This window comes from Typopeltis vanoorti, chromosome 8 (assembly GCF_054136105.1).
Source record: "Typopeltis vanoorti isolate ZY-2024b chromosome 8, IOZ_Tvanoo_1.0, whole genome shotgun sequence".
Lineage (NCBI taxonomy): Eukaryota > Metazoa > Arthropoda > Arachnida > Uropygi > Thelyphonidae > Typopeltis > Typopeltis vanoorti.
The window spans coordinates 8,331,422-8,355,586 of NC_143556.1; the positions used below are offsets into that span (position 1 = coordinate 8,331,422).

Consider the following 24,165-nt stretch of genomic DNA (forward strand, 5'->3'; position numbering starts at 1 on the left):
CTGTGTGTGTACTAATATGATTACGTTGTTTTCCTTGTCATGTGAAAAGTTTGGAAATCTAGAATGTTGGTTATGGGGAAAGGCTAAGGGAATGTAAATTAAGAGCTTAGTGAATACAATAGAAATGTTTTAGAAATGTTTAATTTAGTGAGGAAATTTTATAAGATTTAGATAGATTATCGAGTTAACTGATAGGATCTGATAAGGATTGCATCGAGAGTTTCTCAGTAAATCATCGCTTTATAGAGTGAGGAGTAGATTTTTTTTAGATGATACATGTAGATTTTTTACATGGTTATTAGTTTTGTAGCAAAAGTAAAACAGCTGCTAGTGTTCTCAAAATATTTGTTCGCTAATTTTCAATAAAATTAATTACTGCATCTAATGTGTTTCACTCTTGATTACTATCTCACAGGCTACCTTAAAGCTGAAACTATGTTGCTCATTGAATAAGATCTTTCCTAATGCCATGGAGATTTGTTGCAATAATAATAATAAATGTAATTGTTTTCTGATTTTTATTTCTGATGATATATGGTGACTCCTTTCATTAGTAATGTTCCACGTCAGTCCTCGGCAGATGGTCCTGTCATATGCCTGTCTGAAGATGTAAATTATCTGAAGATCAGTCATTCCAGATGCACCATCCATCCATCTCATTGACTGTTTATCCTTCCTCTTTTTCCAGGCACTTGACCTTCTATTGCTGTTTTGAGAAGTTCAATTCTTCAATTCTTTCAATATTCAAGTATACAGTCTGGAGGATAGAGTTGATACAATAACTGTTTCATAATTACTTTTTAATCATCTCACATAATTACTCCTTAACTGTCTTATTCCATTAGAAACTATGGCCTAAAAGTCTCCAGAAATTTATATATTTTGCATCTATGTGCCCTTGGTGTCCTGTCAGGTGTTTTCTCCCTCCAGGAGATTGACTACCATGTGTCTCCACCATGTCCTATTCTGCGCCTCTCTGCTGCATTCCTCAAATGAGAGATGGTTCCAGTCTTCTATATTTTTCATCCACTCCAGTCTTTGTCTTCCTCTCCTTCTCTTTCCCTCAGCAGTTCCTTCGAGAAGTGTCCTTTGTAGGCAGTTATGTCTCAGAATGTCCAAAATAGCTGACTTTTCTCTTTTTAATTTCTTTCATCAGGCTCCTGTTTATGCCTACCATCAGAAGTACTTCTTCATGTGTTCTTTGTCTCTTTGTCTTTCCATGATATCTTCATAATTCTTCGCATCATCCACATTTCAAAGGCCTCCAGATTTTTCACACTCAGATTGGAGAGTGTCCATGTCTTACTCCGTATAATAATGTGGACCATATGTAGCATTTGGAGATTCTTAGCCTTGTTTTCAGATTTAATTCTCTAGATGTCAGTAGATACTGTTGAAAGTTGACCTTGCAATTTCAATCCTTTTTCTAATTTCATCTTCTGTCCTGCCATTCTCTGTGATCAAGTGTCCGAGGTATATGTATGTTTGCACCTGTTCTAATTTATTTCCTTTTATATTTCATATTTTTGGTATTTCCTTTTCTCTTGAAATTATCATGATTTTTGTCTTTTTAAAGTTGAAACTGAGGCCATACTGGTCACTGTACTTGAGGGTTTCATCTATAAGAGTCTTGAGGTCATATTTATTTTCAGATAGAAGAACCATGTCATCTTCATATCTTTAGGTTATTAATATTTCTACCCCCTACAGTGATTCCTTTGAAGTTACCAATTTTATTAAATATCTCTTCTGTGTACAGGTTAAAGAAAATCGTAGAAAGACACAGCCTTGTCTCACACCTTTTTGAACTGGGAATTTTTCTGAGGTCTTTCTATTTATTCTCAAAGATGCAGTCTGTTCCCAGTAAGATTAGTTGTTAGCCTGATGTCTTTTCCATCCATGTCTATTTTTGAAAGGATTTCAATTAATTGTTCATGTTGAATATTGTCAAATGTCTTTTTGTAATCTATGAAGCAGAGGCACATTATTTGTTTTTTCTAGATATCTTTCTGATGTTGAAAATACCTTCTCTTGTACCTACATTTTCCTTGAAGCCGCTTTGTGTATCATTTAATTCTCTGTTTATTTTTCTTTTATTTCTTTCAAGAATAACGTATAGGAGGACTTTTGATACTTGACTGATGAGGCTAATTGTTCTGAACTCTTCGCATATAGCTTTTGTTTTTTGGAATTGGAACGAAAATTGAGTGATTAATATCTTGGGGTAGAAATCTAGTCTTGTATATTTTATTGCATAATTTTGTTAGAAATTTCAGTCCTTCTTCGAGAGTCCCCAACCATTCTGCCAAGATATTATCTATTCCTGCAGCTTTATGTGGTTTTAGTTTTCTGACAGCGTTTTCAACTTCACAAAGTAAAATGGGTGGTCCTTCTAAATCTGTCTGTTCAGGAATATTATTTCTTTGTTGTTTGTATAATTTCCTTGTGTATTCAATCCATCTTTCCATGATTTTTTTTATCTATTAGAATATGGTCTTTTGAGTCTCTGATGACACTTGCATGATTTACTGTATTTGTCCTGCTTGTCATTACCCTAAGTGTATATTTTCATAATTAAAAATATCCTTAACTATGCTTGTTGTACTGGCTGTACTAATTTGCCTAAAACATTTCATTAAATTATCCTTAATATTTGAAGATGTGTACCAAATTCCATTAAATAACTTGTCATGGTTATTCCTGTATCACATCATTTTATTTTTTACCTTCAGGTTATTTGTTTTAAAAATTTTATAGCATCGGTATCATTTAAATTAATACTATAATTTATTTATTTAAGCAACTTCCGGTCACGTTTGGAATTTGTGTACCAAATACTTGTCAAATAGTTGCTGCATTTCATGAAATTGCAAATTCCTTGAATAGTACAGGTAAGGAATTTGATATTTTAGGAAGTTTTTATATTATTTAATGCATTTGCAAAAATTTTAGGTAAACAAATAAAGTACCAGATTTTTAATGCAGATTTCTATGTTATTTAAGAAAGAATAATATATGTGAATTTTTGAAAAAGAAATGAATGTATTAAAATAAATGGATTGACAGAGAGGAGGCAACTATATTGGGGGGAGACATACATGGTTTTGTGTAAGGTAGTTGTGCTTCAGTACCTTGATGGTTTATAATACAGTGACAGCTGAGTTGGATAAAGGTAATGGGTTTACAATTGTACTGCAGGACTTTGCCAAGGCATTTGACAAAATACTGCATGAAATTGTAATTAATAAATTGCAGGACATGGGGTTGGTGAAGTGGATAAGAGGATAGTTGATGGAGAGATATCAGAGAGTAGTTTATTCAGGAGTAAAGTCCAGTTGAAAGCCTGTGACTAATTTTATGCCACAGGACTCTGTTCTTACTGATAAAAGATGATATAAGAAAGGATCTGACAGGAATTATGCAGTTGTTTGCCAATGAAGCAAAATTAGATAGAGCAATAGTTGATAAAGATGATGTAACAATTTTGCAGGATGATTTGGATAGACTGACAGTCTGGGCAAAGGAGAATGGGTATCAGTTTAATGTGGCAAAGTGTAAAGTTTTGGAATGAAAAGATTACCAACTGTGTACCACATTCATGGAAGTGCACTCCAGGAAATTGATGAAGCCGGGAATTTGGGGGTGTTAGTAGGTGGTAGTTAAAGTTTAAAGGGCATATTGGAAGTGGCTAAAGAAACACGTTCGATTACTTGGTTACTGAAGAATACTCTGATGAGCAGAGACAACCAGGTTTATACCTTGATAGAGCCTTGGTAAAACCCCATCTTGACTACTGTGTACAGATCAGGTCAGCTGGGTTTCTTGGCAATGAAGAGGTGGAGAGGATCCAGAGGTGAGTGATTGATATGATTGAGATATACAGATTACTGAAGGGTTTATACAAGATTAATATACAGAAAATTTTTCGGAACAGGAATGGTGGTGAGAGATCAAGGAGTCATCCTTGGAAATTGAGAAAGAGTGTGGTTAGCAAGGATTTAAAGATTAGATTTGTTGTTTATAGTATAGTGAATGAATGGAATAGGTAGCTAGAATCTATCTGTGTGTGCCACGACTATGAATGAGTTCAATGCTAAGTATGATAGATACTGTACCATGTTGGAATAGTGTTTGGCATGATGTTTGAGGTCTCCCTCGATGAGTCTAAGGACTCATCAAGAGAGGCCTTGATGAGTCTAAAGACTACCCATTGAGTAGCCATAATAATACTTTCAAAGCTAATGAAACATATGAGTCTATTATAATATTAGTACTGTTTTAAGACTTCCATTTGAGTTAGTTCTCATTCTGGGAGATTTTTTTAACTCTTCTATGTTGTATATCTTGCTGTCAGTTCAGGCATTTATTACTCCCATTTCTATGAATACATCTCTTTACTATGAATACATGCAGACAGGATATTTAGTGGGGACCAGGAAATGTTTAGACAGTTGAGTTTGACATGTGAAAGAAGAATGATTGTTGTAGCATCAGAAGAGTTGATAATAACTGCGTTGACATATCTCCCACCAGTTGGAGAGAGTGACCATATGCTTTTGACATGGAAAATGAATAGACATGCAGGAGTATCAAAGAGACGGGAACATATGTGGAATTATAAGGCAGGTGATTATAATAGTCTAAGATGTCAACTTGGGGAAGTTTCATGGAGGGAGGTATTGGGAGGCCGGAATATCATTAGTCCGTGGGAAATCATGAAAGGATATTTGTTAGCAGCAATGGTAAGTTGTATACCACGAGTGAACAAGAGGACACAATTTGGAGTAAAGTGGATGACATACAATGTTAAACAGGAATTGCATGCGAAAAAGAACCTATGGAAGAGATATAAGGAGACAGGTGAAGAGAAGATGCATGAAGAGTATAAGACACAGGCCAGAAGAGTGACTAGTATGGTAAGGAAGACGAAACTGGAATATGAGAGGAGATTGGCACTAAGATCCAAAGAAAATCCTATGGAATTTTTGAGATATGTGGCCAGTAGGGGGAGAAATGACTGTGGAAGAATGACATTGTGGGATAAAAATGGGAATAGAGTGACTGATGCAGAGGACATAGTGGAATTGTTCAATGAACACTTTATTGGAGTATTTCATCCTGGAGGAGTCAGTTTTAATGCTAGAGGGATTGGGTGGGTTCGAGGTTTAGAGGTACAGGAGGAGAGTGTGTTTCAAATATTGAGTACTCTGGATGTCAGTAAAGCTTTGGGACCAGATGGTATTTCACCACGAGTTTTGAGAGAATGTGCTAGAGAACTGACAGTGCCTTTGACTTGGCTTTTCAGTGAAAGTCTGGCTATGGGAAAAGTGCCCATGGAATGGAAGGAAGGTAAGATAGTCCCATTGCGTAAGGGTGATAGCAGACTGGATGCAGGGACAGCCATCTCAGGGGTGCAGTGGGGGCAATGCCCCCTGGCCCCATGATCAAGTGAGCACAGTCGGTACACGTTTGCGGAAACATATTATATTTCGAATGTGTTTTTTTTTTTTTTTTTTTTTTTTCTGTGCCAAAATCATTTGCAGGTAAGAGGTTTTACAATACGTTTATTTCAAATCCTTTAATTTTTACCTTTGAAAAATATTTTAGGGCCCACAAAAGGTTTCTTGCACCCGGGTCCTTTTATAGAGAAGGCCGGTCCTGACTGGAAGTGTCTAATTATAGGCCAGTTTGTGTGTCATCGGTAGTTAGTAAGATCTTGGAGAAAGTAGTGAATGACCATATACAGCATTGGGCAGATGAAGGTAATGTTATCTGTGAGAGTCAACATGGATTTGCGAAGGGGCGCTCTTGTTTTAGCAATATGCTAGCCTTTTATGATAAAGTTACAAGAGCATTAGATGAGGGAAAGGCATATACTGCCGTTTTCTTAGACTTAGCGAAGACATTTGACAAGGTACCACATGATAAGCTGATATTTAAGTTGCAGCGCATGGGTCTGGGTGTCAGATTGGTCAACTGGATTCAGGATTGGCTGTCCAATAGATATCAGAGAGTTGTGTATGGTGGGGCAGTTTCAAGGAAGCAGATGGTTACAAGTGGGGTCCCACAGGGCTCAGTACTGGGACCTATATTGTTTAACCTTTATATCAATGACATTGTCAGTGGATTGCAAGGGAATATTCAGTTGTTTGCAGATGATATGAAGCTGGGAAGAGTTATCAGTAATAGTGCACATGTGGTAGCCCTGCAAGAGGATTTGAATAAGCTTATTAGATGGGAAAATGAATGGGGATGTCGGTTTAATGCAGCAAAATATAAGGTCTTGAGGTTTGGGAAATGTCGATGGGACACTGCATACTCTATGGGAGGAATTATACTGGAGGAATTAGGGGAGACAAAAGATATTGGGTTGATGATTGATAGAAACCTGAAATTTACGAGACATATTGCAAAGGTGGTGTAGGTAACACAGAGGATTGCTGCTATAATGAGAAGGACGCTGACCTGCAGAGATAAAACAGTTATCGTTCCATTGTATAAGACCCTGATCAGACCACACTTGTTCTTAGATTTGGTCCCCAGGATTTGAAAGGGATAAATTCACTGTGGAAAGGGTACAAAGGCAGATAATAAAGATGGTTTCAAGACTGTACAATGATAGTTATGAGGATCGGCTGATGGAATGTGGACTGCAGAGTTTGGTGGATAGAAGAAGGAGAGGTGATATGATTGAGACTTTTAAACTGTTGAGAGGTGGTTACAGGGTTGACACTGGGGAGTTCTTTCACTTGGTTGAACAGCAGGAAGGAGTGATGACAAGAGGCCATCCCTGGAAGTTACAAAAGGAAACCGTGAGCAAGAGGGTGAGGAGTGGTTTCTTTGCATGGAGGGTGGTTGAACCATGGAATGCATTGCCTGATGGAGTGGTGAAAGCGAGAACAGTCGATGAGTTTAAGGAGTGGTATGATAGACTTAGTGTTTCTTAGGGGGGGGGGCGTCCCCTCAATGAGTCTTGATAGACTTTGTGTTTCTTAGGAAGGGCCTCCCACGATGAGGCTTTTGACTACATGGAGACCTGAATTATAATAATAATAAAAAAATAATAATAATAATTTTAACACATCCCATGGAAAAGAATGTACCCCCTTACTTTTCTTTGCGACAACTTATACTGCTTCGAAGTATGACTGCCTGTTCTCATCACCCTTTCACACAGTTGACCCGTGAATGATCTGGATAAATGAAATATCTTACTGCCTCTGATGAGTGTGAATGATCACATGGTTTTGATATAAGTGGTAGCATGACTGATATATGCTTCAGTAAGAAATGGAACTACAAAGCAGAAAAATATGACAAGCCCTAGAGTTAATTTAGTAGCATATCATATATAAGAAATATAAGGAACTAGGTGTTAAGGAGATAGCATTTAAGAGCAACTCTGTCAGGTATCTTAGTATTAGGAGGATTGATCCATTCATGCTTACCAGAATGAAGCAAATAAATAATGAGGTTAGGCAGGAACTATAAAGGAAGAAAATGTTTAGGGAGGCTTTAAGTAGGAGAATGGTTAGCAGTTGCATGAAGTGTATGTAATAGTATTGACAAGAAACATGATAGATATGCCAAGAAGGAAAATTGGAATGCAAACAGAAGTGAACAAGCCAAGTAAATTATCAAAAGTATTTTTTTATTTATTTTATTTATTATATGGCTAATAAAAGAAAGGGTATTTATGAAAGAACAATCCTGTTTGCTGTTGGTAAAGGTGAATAAGATCAAAAACAATAGTAGAAATAGTCAGTGGATATTTTTTCACAATATTTGATATCAGAGTATAAAGTGTTATAGAAGTGGATGATGACTGGGAGTTGATGAACATAAAGTTCTGATGTCATCATCATCATTATCAGATATTCAATCCACTGCTGGATGAGGCCTTTCCAAGATTACTCCAAAATTGTCTGTCTGTGCCTTTCCCATGTCACTCCTGCAAATCTGATGATATCATCAATCAATCAATCAATCATGGTCGATTGATGATATCAATCAACTATCATGGTTGATTGATATCAGGTCTGCATCATGGTCATTTTTCCTCTCATGGAATCCATTCCAGTACTTCTTTTGTCCATCATTAATCTTGTCCACTAGCAATGTCCTTTGTCCTTCTCATTGCTACTTCAGATGTTTCACTCTTCCTATGATGTCAGAGACTTTGGTTTGATTTCTTATCCACATATTCCTTCTGTGATCCAGTCTTGTGATACCAAGCATACTTCTTTCCATACTAAATTGTGTTCATTATTTTTGAATTTCCTTTGCATTTAGTGTCACAGCCATATGTCAATATAAGAAGAATACATTGGTTAAAAACTTTTCTCTTCAGGAATAACGATAGTTGACTTTTGAATATTGAATGTAATTTTACAAATGCTTTCTACCCAAGTATCGTGCATCTTTTAATTTCGTCCATGATATTTTGTTCCATTGATATCTGTTGTCTTAAGTATATGTAATGATCTACTTGTTTAATTTCATCATTATTGATTTTAATTATTTTTGGTTGGACATAGCTATTCTTCTTTTTTAGGTTTAGGTTTATCTTTAGGCCAGCTTTTTTGCTAGCAATTTGGAGTTCATGGATATGAATCTGTAATTCATGCACAGTTGAAGTAAAGATAACTAGAAGAATACAAGAGGAACAGTGAAATGGGTGGAGCTTGGGTGGACAAGGAGACATGGCATAGAGAGAGTGAATGTTGAAAGTGGCAGTGAATGTGTGTATCAAGATGGAGTATATTGCAATGTGGGTGGAGAAGTGGAGACTGGGCAGGTATATATGGTAAATGGTGATAAAGGTGATTTGGCAGGTGTAGTGGGGAAATCACAACCAACATATGGCTTGGATAGGACTGGCTACAGACTTAAAAATAAACTATTGTGTTTGTTTACAAATGCTAGAAGTATAAAAAATAAAGGGGATGAAATGGTTTCAGTGATTAAGTTTATTCACCCCCAAATCATTGAAATAAGTGAAACATGGTTGAATGAAGATGATATCATAACGGGAATAGAAATGGAAGTGTATAGTATTTTTCATGAGGATAGAAAGGGCAGGGAGGGAGGGGGAGTGCTGCTGATGATAGCAGGGAAATTATGTCCACATGAGATAGACATGAAAGAGGTAAATAGTGGCAATGGTTATGAAGCAGTGTGGTGTAAGATGGAAGTTGACAGAAAGAATTATTTAGTAGGATGTTACTGTAGGCCAGGAATGTGGAAGGTGCTGATGAAGAAATGTATAAGCAACTTGGATTAGTGATTTTAATTATGGTGGTATAGATTGGAATGAAGAGATAGCATTTGGGAATAAGGAAAATGAATTTCTCGAGTTCTTGAGAGATAACTATCTCAAGCAGCACATAAACAAAGGCAAGCGAGGATCAAGAGTTCTAGATCACATCATTTCATCAGAGGATATAATTGTTAGAGGGGTTTCACATTTTCCACCAGTTGGTGAAAGTGATCATGAAGTAATCACCTGTGTTGTGGCTAGTCATAAGAAGACTTTTGTGAGGAAAGGATATATGTGGAATTATAAGGCTGGTGATTATGACAAGCTTAGGAGACAACTTGGAGCTATAACATGGAACGAGGAGTTGAGCGGTAAGGAAATAAATGCTGCATGGTAACTTACAAAGAAATACATAACAGCATCAATGTACAAATGTATACCAAAAGACAAAAGGCTGAATAAGGTAAGTGTAAAATGGATGAATGTGGAGCTTAAGCATGAAATCTGGAAAAAGAAAGTACTTTGGAGGAAGTACAAGATGAATAATGGTAATCAGTCACATGAAGAATATAAAGAACAAGCCAGGAGAGTGACTCAGTTAGTAAGGAAAACAAAAGTAGAGTATGAGCAGAAATTGGCAAATCAGAATAAGAAAAACCCTAGAGAGTTTTTTAGATATGTGGCAATTAGAAGGAAGAATAATCATGGAAAGATGAAGTTAAGGGATGAAAGTGGTAGAATGGTGACTGCAGCAGAAGACATTGTTGAGGTATTCAGTAATCAATTTATAAGGGTGTTTCATCCTGATCAGGGCGGAATCATGAGGAACTTAAGTGTAGAGGACATAGGAGAGGATGGCTTAATTGTGAGTGAGCAGAAGGTATTTGAGAAAATAAATAACATTGATGTTAATAAGGCGATAGGATTTGATGATATATCACCATGCATCTTAAGGGAATGTTTCAGGGAACTGGCAGTAGCATTGGCATGCCTGTTTAATAAGAGTTTTGCAACAGCACAGGTTCCAAGGGAGTAGAAGGAGGGTAAAACTGTCCCACTGCATAAAGGTGGTGATAAGGCTGTAGCTTCAAATTATAGGCTGGTCTGTATATCTGGAGTTGTTGTGAAGGTCCTGGAGAGATTGGTTATCAGCACAGGTTTGTTAAGAGGAGATCATGTTTCACTAACTTATGTACTATAACAAGGTGATAAATACCTTAGACAAGGGAGATGCATATACAGTGGTGTACTTGGATTTTGCAAAGGATTTTGATAGACTGCCACATGACAAGCTCTTAAATAAATTAAAACAGATGGGATCGGATAACAGATTTCTGTGTTGGATTGGTGACTGGCTGTCGGATAAGTATCAGAGAGTTGTATATGGGGTGTAGTATCGCGAAAGGGAAAGGTCATCAGCAGTGTGCTGCAGGGGTCAGTTTTGGGGCCATCATTGTTCAATTTGTATGTTAATGTTGTGTTTAACTAGTGATATCCAGGTGTTTGCGGATGATGCAAACTGGGGAGAGCAATGTACAGTCAGGCTGATGTTACTGCCTTACATGAGGACTTGAATAGATTGCATGAATGGGCAGGTAAGTGGTACTGTCAGTTCAATGTTGCCAAGTTTAAGGTTTTGAGATTTGGTAAGCGATGATGGGATGCAAAGTATACACTTGGTGGAGAAACTTTAATGGAAGTAGAGGAGATTAGAGATCTAAGAATGATGATGATGGACAAAGACCTGAAATTCAGGGGCCACAATGTGAAGACATCACATCGAATAATGGCAATGATGTGGAGAATACTGACATGTAGAAATAGAGAGTTTATGATTTCATTGTATAAGGCTTTGATCAGGCCTCATATACATTATTGTGCACAGATTTGGTTGCCCGGTTTTCATGGTGATGAGGATATGTATATGTTGGCAAGGGTACAGAGAATATTCACAAAGGTATTCAGTGGTCTTTGGAATGTGGACTACGAGGAGAGATTGAGAGAATGTAAGTTGCAGAGCCTCATGAATAGGAGGAAGAGGGGTGGATATGATTGAGACATATAAGCTGGTCAGGGGGTTGTTATCAGTTAGACATAGAAGAGATTTTTCATAGAATGGGAGAGGGGAGTAGAACAAGAGGCCATTGCTGGAAACTGTATAAGGAGGGTGTGAGCAGGGAGTGAGAGGCAGGTTCTTTGCATGGAGGTAGTTAGTGAGTGGAATGCATTGCTTAAGTGTGTTGTGGATGTGGACACATTGAATCAGTTCAAGACGCGGTTGGATGAGCATTGTATGCAGTAGTGAGTACTTCCCACGATGAGTTTCTGACTCCATGGAGGTCAAATGTTAATAATAATAATAATAACTATGTCATCTGCAAATATTAAATGGTAGGTAAATATCTTCCATTTATCTTCAGACCTTTCCCTTTCTAATCAAGAATTTTGAATATTTCTTCTAGGCATGCTATGAATAATTTTGGAGATATTGTGTCACCCTGTCTTATACCTCTCTGTATTTCCACAGCAGAGATGTTTCCATTGAAACGAATTGCTGCTGTGGCATTGGTGTATGCTGATTTAATGGTCCTGATGTATGCACCATTTGTTGGTTTCGTAATGCTTTAAGTATTGCACAAGTTTTTACTAAATCAAAGGCTTTCTCATAATCAATAAATCCAAGACATAATGTTAACTTATATTCATTGCACCATTCAATAATCTGTTGTACAACTTGAATATTGTCCATTGTGCTAAAGCCACTTCGAAAGCTTGCCTGTTCTTTTGGTTGTGCTAGGTCTAAAGTCGTACAAAGCCTATGAGCTATGAATTTTGTAAGCGCTTTGTAAACCACTGATAGTAGACTAATGGGTCAGTAGTTCATCGAGTCTTCTACCTCACCTTTTTAATGTATCAGAATTAGGATAGCCTTTGTCCATGTTCTTGGTACACCATTTTTTTCTTCCAGCATAAAGTAAATAGTTTTGCTAAGAGTTTGTAGATTATTTCTCCACCTGCTTTTAGAAGTTCAGCTATAACTCCATCTTCACCTGCAGCTTTTCCATTTTGAAAGCTTTGGAGGTTCCACATAACTTCTGATAGAATCTGTGGTACTTCAGCTATTTCGTAGTTGTTTTCTTCTTCATTTAATTCATCACCCTGATATTATACTGAGTAAAATTCTTCAATTCTTTTTTGCTATAGCATATCTATCTCTGGTTATAGTCCCATCTTATAGTTTGACTGCAACCATCTGTTTATTGCTGTTCATCAATTGCTGTTTGGCTTTTTTCAGACTATGGTTGTTTTCAATCATTTGTTGTATGAATTTACAATTGAATTTTCTTATTTCTTCTGCAATACATTTTCTGATCATTTTGCACAATTCAGTGTACAGCAATCCCTCGATTAGTGCACCTAATGCGTTCTTTAAAACAGGCGCATTAATCGAATATATATATTACATAATAACCTATGGGAAACAGTATAATTCATTCCTCAAATTTCCTTTTTGAACCTTAATTTTTTTATAAAAGAATTAAGGTATGCCTCAGGACTTAGTTAAAGGAAAACCATGAAGCTGAAAGACAATAAAACATATTCAGAATATAAATTTTATTATTCTACTTCTTAACAAAGAATTGAGCTAACGTAGTTTGTCGGGCATTTTGTTTCTTTTTTTTTTTCATACAACCAATGGTATGGCCCTCTTCTGCAAATTTTACTGCTTCTCTCTTCATGATCGAATCTTTTTCACACATCCACTTTTTTGTTCACTAATTCTTTTACTCATGATTAAAGCTTGGGAAAATAGTTTAAAATAAAAAAGTAAGGAAAACACACTCGTATAACATTGCAAAGGAGGCACAAGATACGACCATCAAAACGTTATGTAATTATAGTACGCCCACACTTTTGTGCAGCTTCGCTTGTCTTGGTGCAAAGAATAGTCGAATCATGCTGAAGGTGACAAAGAAATGAAGGACGTACGAATCGGTCGCCAACACGCGAAATCACATGCTTTATAGATAAAATTTCTGAACTGTTATACAAGCAAAATAGTTACCATTTTAAAAACTACAATGATCATAAAAGAGAAGTTAATTTTCCGATGTGTAATAATAAACAACTCATCCTAGAAGAAGGATTGATTACCCTATTATCGGAATGGATTCTCCTTTTTGTGACATGCGCAGAAGTGTTGAAGGGTTTCGAATCTGTGGGTGTACTATAGCAGACGACATAAATATTGGCGGTAAATTTTGTAACATAGTATACATAATGTACATGAAAGTAGTGTAGTAGGCCATTAAAAATAACTTTGTAAAATGTTTTAAATAGGTAACTAAATTATTTTATTCTAGTGAGTGATTTTTTAAAATAGTTAGCCATAAAAAATGTATGGATGGAAAATTTTTAAATCTGTAACATTTATTTTTAAGATGTATATAGGCGCACTGATCGAATTTTAGAGGCCACTAATCGAATTTGTATATCGAAAAAAATCATGCACTAATCGAAAACACACTAATCGAGGGATTACTGTATTCAATTTTATTCTGTAGTTTTGATTGTTTCATTTCTCTTCATTTCTAGCATTAAAGTCTCCCATTACAATTCTGAAATGATGTTTTCCTTTATTGTAAATTTGGGATACATCATGATGGAAGGCTTCAATTTCTTCATCAGTATGACTTATTGTTGGTGCATAGACTTGGATGATCTTAAGAGTGTATCTTTTTGAGATTTGAACAACAATACTTGCTATTCGATCAGCTATTTTGTCAAATTCTATTATGTTGTTCTTCAATTTTTTGTTGATCATGAATCCAACTCCACCAATTCTTTCCTTATCTTGGCCTCTATAATACAGTATGTCTCCATTTTTTAATTGAAGAATTTCTTTACCATTATGTATAACTTCACAATCCAAGAATATCCCATTTGAGTTGTTTTATCTCTTCAGTTAGTTCAGTTAGCCGTGCTCCACTGCTCAGAGTCCTGCAGTTTAAAGTTCCAAGGTATAGTTTCCAATGGCAATGTGAGCTAGTTACCCGGGGATTCACCTACACTATTGCCATCTACTGCCCACCACCACCACCATCACAAGTATTTTTTGTCTGTAAATTGCATGTGTTCTCAAGGCTAATTTTTCTGTACGTGGGATGAAAAACCTGAGTTTCCAAGAGGAAAAACCCTGCTACCTCCATATGAGATCAGCCAACTCCCCTTCAATTGAAAAGAACAATATAAAGATTCCTCTCATCATGATGAGAATCAAATTTAGGCCTTTTCCAATCAAAGGGTGTACCATTATTCTTCTTATTGTGCTACGGAGGCACTTTAATTATCAGGAGGAGAGATTGACTTTGAGTGAGGAAAAGTATATGGGGAATTAAACACACGTGATATTAATAAGGCTGTGTGACTTGATGATATATCACTGCATTTTTGAAGGAATGTGCCAGGGAGTCGACATCTGCTTTGACATATTTGTTTAGTGTGAGTTTTACATTCAATCAAGTTCCAAAAGAGTGGAAGAAAGGCAAGATTATGCTTCATAAAGAAGGTGACAAAATTCAAGCATTAAATTATAGGCTAATCTGTGTGTCAAGTGTTGGAGAGGTTACTGAGAACCAGGATCAAAAACAGGCTTAAGAACAATGCTGTTATCTTTGATGGACTGCACAAATTAGCTAAAGGGAGGTCATGTTTTAGTAATATACTTACTTATTACAATAAGGTGACAGATACATTGGATGAGGGAGATGGATATGCATTAGTAAATACTAAGATTTCACATTGGCTTTTGATAGATTACCACAGCATAAGTTGATAATCAAACTAGAGAGAATGGGGTTGGATATTAGACTAGTGCTTTGGATTGGAGTGCTATCTGATAGGTATCAGCAGGTTTGAGTATGAGGGAGCAATATCTTGGAAGAGAAATGTCACTAGTGGGTCTGTTTTACAGCTACTGTTGTTTATACTGTGTTAATAATATTGGAGGAGATTTGCATAGAGATATTCACTTCTTTAAAGATGCTGCAATGTTGGGAAGAACTCTGAGGAGTAGAGCAGATGTTGTGGCTTATAAGAAGACTTGAATGTACTGATTGAATGGGTACAGGAGTGGGGATGTCAGCTCAATGTTGCCAAATACAAGTTAGAATTTAGAAAACAAAAACGGGATGCAAAATTTACTCTTAGTGGGGATATATATTGTTGGAGGTGGAGTAAATAAGAATAAAAATTGGTGTGATAGTGGTTAAGGATGTAAGATTTAGAGGACGCATTGCCAATATTGTGATGCATTCTAGCAATGATGCAGAGGACATAGACTTACATCCTTAACCACTCACAATAAGGAGATTCTGGTTGCATTGTATGAAACCTTGATTAGATTAGACAGCATAAAGTCTACTGTGTGCAAATTTAGTCACCTTGTTTTCAAAAAGGATGAAGAGATATTGGAAAGGGTTCAGAGACAATCGACTAAAGTAGTTTCTGGTTTCTGTAATGCTGAGTATGAAGTAAGGTTGAGAAGTTGCAATTTGCAGAGTCTGGTGGATAGAGGGTGATGTGATAGAGATGCACAAATTGGTAAGGGGTTGTTATTGGATTAATGTTGAAGACTTCTTTCATAAAATGGTGGGAGATGGGGGGGGGGAGAACATGAGGTCATTCCTGTAAGCTGTATGAGAAGGGTGTGAGCAAGGGAGGAGTGAGAAGCTGGTTTTTTTGCATGGAGATCTGTGAATTTAGGTACATTCCAAACCCGTTTTGCAGTATATTCATATTCTATGTGCACAGCTTTCTCTCTATTAAAATGATGTGTGTGTGTGTGTGTGTGTGTGTGTGTGTGTGTGTGTGTGTGTGTGTGTGTGTGTGTGTGTGTGTGTGTAAACTTAAAAAAAAATTAAAAATACTTTAGTAAAACATAGATGCAGGATTTCCATCATACATATAATCTGTTCAGAGTTGCAAGAACCCTAGCTGGCACAGTGCCAAGAAGAATCAATTCATGCGAAATCACATGCTTTATACATAAAATTTTCCAACTGTTGTACTAGCAAAATAGTTACCACTTTAAAAACTAGAATGTTCATAAAAAAAAGAGCCAATTTTCTGACGTGCTATAATAAACAAACTCATCCCACTTAATGCATTGATTACTCTATTATTGGAATGGATTCACTTTCTTCTGCCATGCACAGAAGTGTGTTAAGGGGTCTCGCATCTGTGGTCGGATTGTATCTTTTTATTAAAAGAAAAAAATTCAACTTCAACTCCTTTTTTTCCCTTTTTTTTTTTAAGACAATTACATCTTTCTTGATTTCTTTAAAATAAAATATGTTCACTCATGTAAAGTGAAATATATTTATTGCAAAGCAAGTTTCACCCATCCGTTAACTTGTATTTCAGCTATTTTGTAATCTGAGACTAGTCATGCTGATCATGACATAGTGATCACAGCATGACATAGCCAACATAGTGATCCATATCATGGAGTGACTGATGTTTACGGGGATGAGTTATTTTTGATTGTTCTTTTTTTACAATCCTGATGCACCTTTAACAAATTGTTCAACAGATCTAAATTGGTTTTATTAGTGATTCCAATGATGCATGGCAAATAAATGTCCAAAAGGAAGTGTCTAGTGCATTGTGGGATGCTACAATAATTTGATTTGAAAGCTTCCACAGCTCAGTCAGTATAGGCAAAGCCCTTTGGTCAGAAAGACTTGCGTTCGATTCCCGTCCAAGATGCAAAGAACCTTTATCTGGTCTCTTTGACTAAAGATGTAGCCGGTCTCATACAGAGGTAAAGTTTTTTTTTTTATCCACTAGAACAGGCAAACCAGCCCCATGAACACAAGGCATCTACAGACACAAAAATTGTCCTCCCCCTTCCCCCTCCCCAATGCCAGACTGCAGCAAGCCAGTTGGGATTTTCCCCGTCACATGATCATTGCAGACTATGCACCAAGAGGGAAAGAAATGCTATAAAGAGGAAGAAGAAAAAGATAGTAATTTGATTCAAAGTCATTGCCTCCATATAAATTTAGCTTAGTCATGAGGTTACTTCATGATCAAATATTTGTTTGCTTGTTCTTGGGTAAAAGATATAAATAAGAATATAATATCTTGTCAAGTATAATTTCTTAGTAAGCAAATAAAAAAAAAATAATGCTAAAACATGCCCCCAGATCCCAGATGTCTCCATTTCAGTTTACCACACTAAATCATTTCTGTAAGAAGCCGCTATATAGTACATGGGACCAAATTGGATGGTGCATCAGGAGGATCCCAGCCACCTAGCAAACAATCTTGCTACCATTCACTCTACAGATCAAGCTTAGAGGGATTCAGATCATAGAGGATGTGAAGGGAGGACAATATCAAGGCCACATTGTAATCAGAAGACTAGTTATACCTAGAAGAAGTATCCTCTACATCACATGAGAGTACTTCTTCTAGTTGTTGATGATGATGATATAAGTGGTCAGAGAGACTGTTCTGAGATATGGGTGAGTTTTTCACCTGATCCTGCATGCTCCTAACAGAAGAAGAAGAAAATTCAGCTAATTGATCTTCTTTGATCTATTTCTCTGAGATGTTCTGTTTCTGCCCAGTGCCTTTTTCTAGATCTTCTTTGATCTAGAAAAAGGCATCTTTTTCTAGATCAAAATGTGTGTGTGTACGTGTGTGTGTAAATCATGTATGGTATGCATATGCGATAAATTTATTTATGTCATGGATAAGCACCATTTCTACTCACTTGTGAAGGAGTGGAAATGTGTGCTTTGAGTGAACCTTTTGAGTGTATCTAGGGAGTTAAAAAAAAGAATGCTGTCAAACTGGGCCAAGCAAGCTTTAAATTTAAGTATAAGATAAAGCCAGATGGTAATTTTTTATGTCTATACACAAATGCCAGGACCATTAGAAATAATGTGATCGAGTTTGTTGCTTTGGCAAATGCACTGTGGCCTAAAATTGTTTTCATTATTTAAACTTGGCTCTCAGAATTGGATATAGTAACTGGAAACAAGTGTAAAAGGTATAGCATTTTTGGTAATGACAGAAGATAGGAGAGGAGGAGAGTATTATCGATGATATTAGATGACTTGAATCTCCATTTAGGGTACATACTCATTAAAGCAGTAATGGTAATGTCCCATGTAGCAGTGAGTACAAGGCTATCTGATGTGGAGGTCAACAAGATGAAATATGTGGTTGGGTGTTGCTAAAGATCTGAGAGTTCAGTGACCACACTGGGCCAATGAAATGCATCACCAAATTATCCTAAATGAGTAATCATAAAGGGTGACTGAAGTTATTCAAACATTGTTTGGATAGAAGAGAACTCTTGTGATAAGAATGATGGAGGAGAATTTATTGAGTTGTTGCAAAACAACTTTCTCAAGCAGCATGTGAAAGAAGGAACTTGAGTTAAAGAGTGTTAGATTTGATCATGACATCAGAAGAGGTCACAGCTAAGAATGCAACTACTTTGCCACCAGTTGGTGACAGCCATCATTCCATACTTGAATGGGAAGTAGCAATGATATAGATGTTCCAATCAGGGCAGGTTACATGCCGAACTACAAAGCAGGAAATAATAAAATCATAAACAAAGCAGGAAAACAGGAAATCATTATGCTGGCCTATCATATCCGCTAGTGGTTAGCGTATCTCTCCAGCCAAAAGGTTGCGGGTTCGAATTCCGCCATGGGCATGAATGTTTGTGATTGTCTGTGGAAATACTAGTGGTGGCGGGTGGTAGATGGCATTGGTGTAGTTCCGGTTCGTTGTAGTTGGTGGATTGAGTCGTAGAGACAGAGAATTGTGGAGAGAGCCCACCCTTGATGAGTCTTGGACTCCCTGGAGGTGTCACATAATAATACTGGCCTGGTTGGCCGAGTGGTTAGCATATCCGCTCTCCAGCTAGATAGCTGTGGATTCGAATTCCACTGTGGGCATAGATGTTTGTGATTGTCTGTGAAAATAGTAGTGGTAGTGGTTGGCAGTAGATGATATTGTTGTAATTGAGGCTCGTTGTAGTTGGTGGATTGAGTGGTGGAGACAGAGACATCTACTCCACAGCATCTACAGAGCGGTGGAGTAGATGCCCTCCCTTGATGAGTTTTTGGACTTTTGGAGGTGTCAAGTAATAATAATAATAATAATAATAATCAGCTTAGGAGAATTACTATTTTTGGTTCTATGGTATTAATTACTGAATGGGAAAAGTATCATCAATGCTTGGGAATCTTTGAAAAAGTGCTTAAATCAGGTGGTATCTGAATGCATCTCTATAGTTCAAAAAACAAATAGGGGAGTGAAATGGATGTGTAACCTTAATAAGCAAGAGATTCATAAGAAGAAGATGATGATGATGTGAAAGGAATATCGGTAGAATAAGATTGAAAAGAATGAGTATTCTATGGATAGTTAAATTGGAATATGAAAAGAAATTGGTTGCACAGGCTAAAAGTGATACAAAAGAATGAATGTGGAAGAATAACTATGCTAAATGCAGATGATACTCTTGTATCAGAAGCTGTTGGGATTATTCAGTTAATAGGTGCTCACTTTGCTAAGATATATCAACTACGCATATGTAGCATAGAACACAGTGCTACTACTACGAGGGTGGTCTGAAAAGTTCTCAGCCTAACAATGAAAAAACAAATATATAATTTCAAAATTATTTTTATTTTTCAAAATAATCTCCCTTAAGACTAATACATTTATTCCAGCGATGCTCCAGCGCCATTATCCCATTCCTGTAGTGGTTCTCAGTAAGATCTACAAAATACCCCTCTATAGCTGCAATCACCTCTTCATTAAAGAAAACCTTGACCAGCGAGGAAGAGTTTTAGTTTTGGGAAGAGATAGAAGTCAGAGGGAGCCAAATCTGAGGAATAGTGTGGATGTTCCAACAATTCATAGTGCAGATCCCTTAACTTTCCCATTGCCAAAACACCTTTGTGGGCAGGTACATTGTCATGATGATTTTTTTCTTCTACAAACCAAGTCTTTTCTCACAAATCTTTTCATCTAGTCTGGTTAAAAGATTGGAATAATATTCCCCGGTTATTGTTTTACCCTTTTCAAGATAATTAATAAACAAAATGCCTTTAGCATCAAAAACACCGATGCCATGACCTTTCTTGCTGATGGAACCGACTTTGTCTTCTTTGGTGATGAACAACCAGCTTCTATTCACTGTTTTGACTGCTGTTTGGATTCTGGCATGCAATGGTGAATCCAAGTCTCATCCATAGTAATAAATCTACACACAAAATCAGTTTTATTCGGTTAAAATGCTACAAGCACTGTTCAGAGATTTTCATGCGAGTGCATTTTTGATCTGCTGTTAGCAAGCGCGGCACCCATCTTGCGTAAAACTTTTTCATATGCAATTCTTCATGCAAAATATATCCTACACATTCTTTTGAAATGCCAATAGTCTCAGAAATTTCATGCACTTTGACTCGCTGGTCATCCAATACCATATCGTGCACTTGATCAATTATTTCTGGTGTTGTTACACTTTTTGGATGTTCTTCACGTGGATCGTCACGTTTAATTTAGCAGCCCATTTCTTAATTGTTGAAAACAAAGAAAAAGAGTGCCCGTAAACTTTTATGAACTTCAAATGAATTTTGTTTATTGTTAAACCTTCTTTTACATAGAATTTTATAACTGCACAATACTCAATTTTATCCATTTCAAGGGATACAGTTAACACTTTTGCTTCAGACAGCTGTATAAATCAAATTACTTGATAGAATCACTTGCAATTTCACATGGATGCACCAACTTAAGAGAAAAAAATCTTGCCAATAGTGTTGCCGTCTATGGTCGAGGCCAAGAACTTTTCAGACTACCCTCGTATATTGGATGAAAAGATAGAGATGCATGAAAGTGAGTTGAAGAATTGGTACATTAAGAATTCAGCAGTAGGGACCAGTGGCACACACAGGGAGGGGAACAAGGGGCCCTGGCTTCCCCCCAAAAGAAAAAAAAATACTAGAAAAGTTTCCAAAAATATTTTTCTAATTAAAATTATTATTTTTTTATTTATATTCTGTCATGGCTTCTATTTCTATACTACTTATGAATTAGCAGTCAGTCACATATGGTGAGAATACTCTATAGCTCTCGGGAATCACGGCCACTGTTGAACGCGAGGCAAACGAAGTATTGCTCCATCAGACCGCGTGCTACTTCGTTTGCCCATTTGTCAAAGAAGATCATGGATATCATGTATTAGTGATCACTGCAGATGCTCAGTAATAGGTCGTATGCAATGCGTAGTGTGTATTCATAAATCATATACTTAACTCACCCCCTCCCCCCAAGATTAAATCCTGAGTGCACCACTGAGGGACAAATGAAATATATTAGCATGTGAAGTAAAGGAATATTTAGTGGAACTTTTTTGCTCCTTGACATGTTTTTATAATTTGAGCTCTTGAAAGATACTACAGGAATTCAAAGAAGATATGAGGTTCTGTTGTACAAAGGCGAACTATCCGAATTAAGAAGGATGAACACAAACAACACATTAAATACCTCCATTTTGGAAAAACCGGCCTTTCTGACCACGCACTCTAAACATACCACAGAAATGATTGGAAAGCTACCAAGTACTACACCGAAACAAAACCTGATTCGAGAGGAAATTCAAAGAAGGATGTGAAATGCTCAAACATAATCCAAATCTGAACAAAATGATGGTCTAACCATTCAAGGATGTGGAGAACCCATTTGCAGCCTTTATAGCAACTAGAACAAGCCAAAAAATAGAATAAAATAAAATTCTCAATACAAGAAGACTTGAAGTGTTTTTTTTTTTTTTTTTTTTTTTTAACATTCATCAATACAACTTGAACTGTACAAGTCCAGAAGAAAATTACAGTGTAACAATCTGAACTGTACAAATCCAGAAGAATCTTAGTAATCTTAGTACAGGAGGACTTTAGCAGAGTTTATTGTAGTTTTTTATTTATTAATTAATTATTTATTTATTTTAATTTTATTTTTTTAATTAAAAAAATTTTTTTTATCACTAGAGATCAGGCTAAGAAAAAGATTAATTAACAGTGTAGATTTAGTTTATCTTATAGAGTGCAAGAGTATGTAGCTTGGTTTCCTATACACGTGTCCTTCTGATGATGACATCTATAGAGGGGTCGAAACGTCAAGTGTTATTTTATTAATAATAAGTAAAATAGTCATTTCAACACATGTGTTTTGTGTCTCTAAATTCGGAAATATGAATGCTGATCACCGTGTAACCTTAAAAGAAAGAGGAATAGAAGTAGCATGGTACAGCATTTTTTGGCAGGATAGGAGGGGAAAATGTGGGAGGCGGAATAGTGCTTATGATAAGTGATGACTTATGTCCTATAAGAGTGGAGGATTTGGAAGGCAGTGACACTAATGATCTTGAAAGCATATGGTGTGAGGTAGAGGTGGGAGACAGGATATTTAATGGGATGTTGCTACAAGCCAAGGAGCACAAAGGGTAGAAAGCAGGAGATGTTTAGGCAGTTGAGCTGGGCAAGTGCAAGAAAAATTATTGTTATGGTAGATTTTAACTACAGCAGTATAAGTTGGGAAATGGAAAATGCATGTAGTATCAAGGGAATGGAATTTCTGGAATTCTTGAGGGAAAGATGTCTTAAGCAACGTGTAATAGAGGGAACAAGAGGTTCAAGAGTTTTGGTTTTGGTGTCATAGCATCAGAAGAGCTGATTATAATTGAGATTGCATCTCTGCCTTGGAGGAATTCGAGTAGATAAGGGATCTGAGGATGATGATTGATAGAAAACTGAAATTCAGGGAACATATTGCAAAGGTGGTGAAGGTAACCCAGAGGATTGCTGCAATACTGAGAAAGACGATGATCTGCAGAGTTAAGAGTTATCATTCCATTGTATAAGACCCTGTTCAGACCACACTTAGACTTATTCTCAAATTTGGTCCCCAGGATTTGAAGGGGATAAATTAACTTTGGAAAGGGTGCAGAGGCAGACAACAAAGATAGTTTCGGAACTGTACAATGTTAATTATGAGGATCACCTGAGGGAATGCAGACTGCAGAGTTTGGTGGATAGAAGAAGTTGAGGTGATATGATTGAGACTTTTAAACTGTTGAGAGGCAGTTACAGGGTGGACACTGGGGAGTCTTTCACTTGGTGGAGCAGCAAAGATGAGGGGCGATCCTTGGAAGTTATGAAAGGAAGCTGCGAACAAGTGGGTGAGGAGTGGTTTCTTTGTGTGGAGGGTGGTAGAACAGTGGAATGCATTGCCTGATAGAGTGATGAGAGCAAGAACGGTCAATGAGTTCAAGGAGTGGTATGATAGACTGTTTTTCCTAGGAATGACCTCCCATGATGAGTCTCTTGACTCCATGGAGGCCTGAATAATAATAATAATAATAATTTTGATGTTGAAATGAACATTGATATGTAAAGATATGGAACTCATTTTTCCTCTTTACAAAGCCTTGATATGATTGCACCTGGACTGCTGTGCGTAAATGTGGTCACCACCTTGATAATATTGGAATTGTCGAATATAAATTACAAAGATAGAATGAGAGTATGTGGACTATAGACCATGGTAAACAGGAGAAAGAGGGGTGATATGTTAGTGGTGTGTAACCTTTTGGAAGGGTGTCATAGGATACATCTTTGCAGTAGACTGTGCTGCGATATCATACATAATACTTTGAAAACAGTGCAGTTATGTTGAAAATTAATGTGTAATCAGTTATTAACAAAGTGTTTCAGCATTTTCATGTTTTCACAATTAGAGTTGGGGCACTGAAATCCTTCTTCAATTTTTTTGAAGTGAAACACAAGCAAGTTCATTAACGATATAGGGAA

The 24,165-nt window shown here is 36.7% G+C and overlaps 1 protein-coding gene across 1 annotated transcript in view; it reads left to right on the top strand.

Annotated features, from left to right (window-relative positions):
* Nucleotides 1-24,165, top strand: part of LOC150103712 (nose resistant to fluoxetine protein 6-like) — a 308,906-nt gene that overhangs the window by 27,990 nt on the left and 256,751 nt on the right. Inside the window, exon 3 of the mRNA XM_090396914.1 lies at nt 2,801-2,891. Coding sequence (XP_090253040.1) covers nt 2,801-2,891 — 91 coding nt within the window. The remainder of the gene's footprint in view (nt 1-2,800; nt 2,892-24,165) is intronic.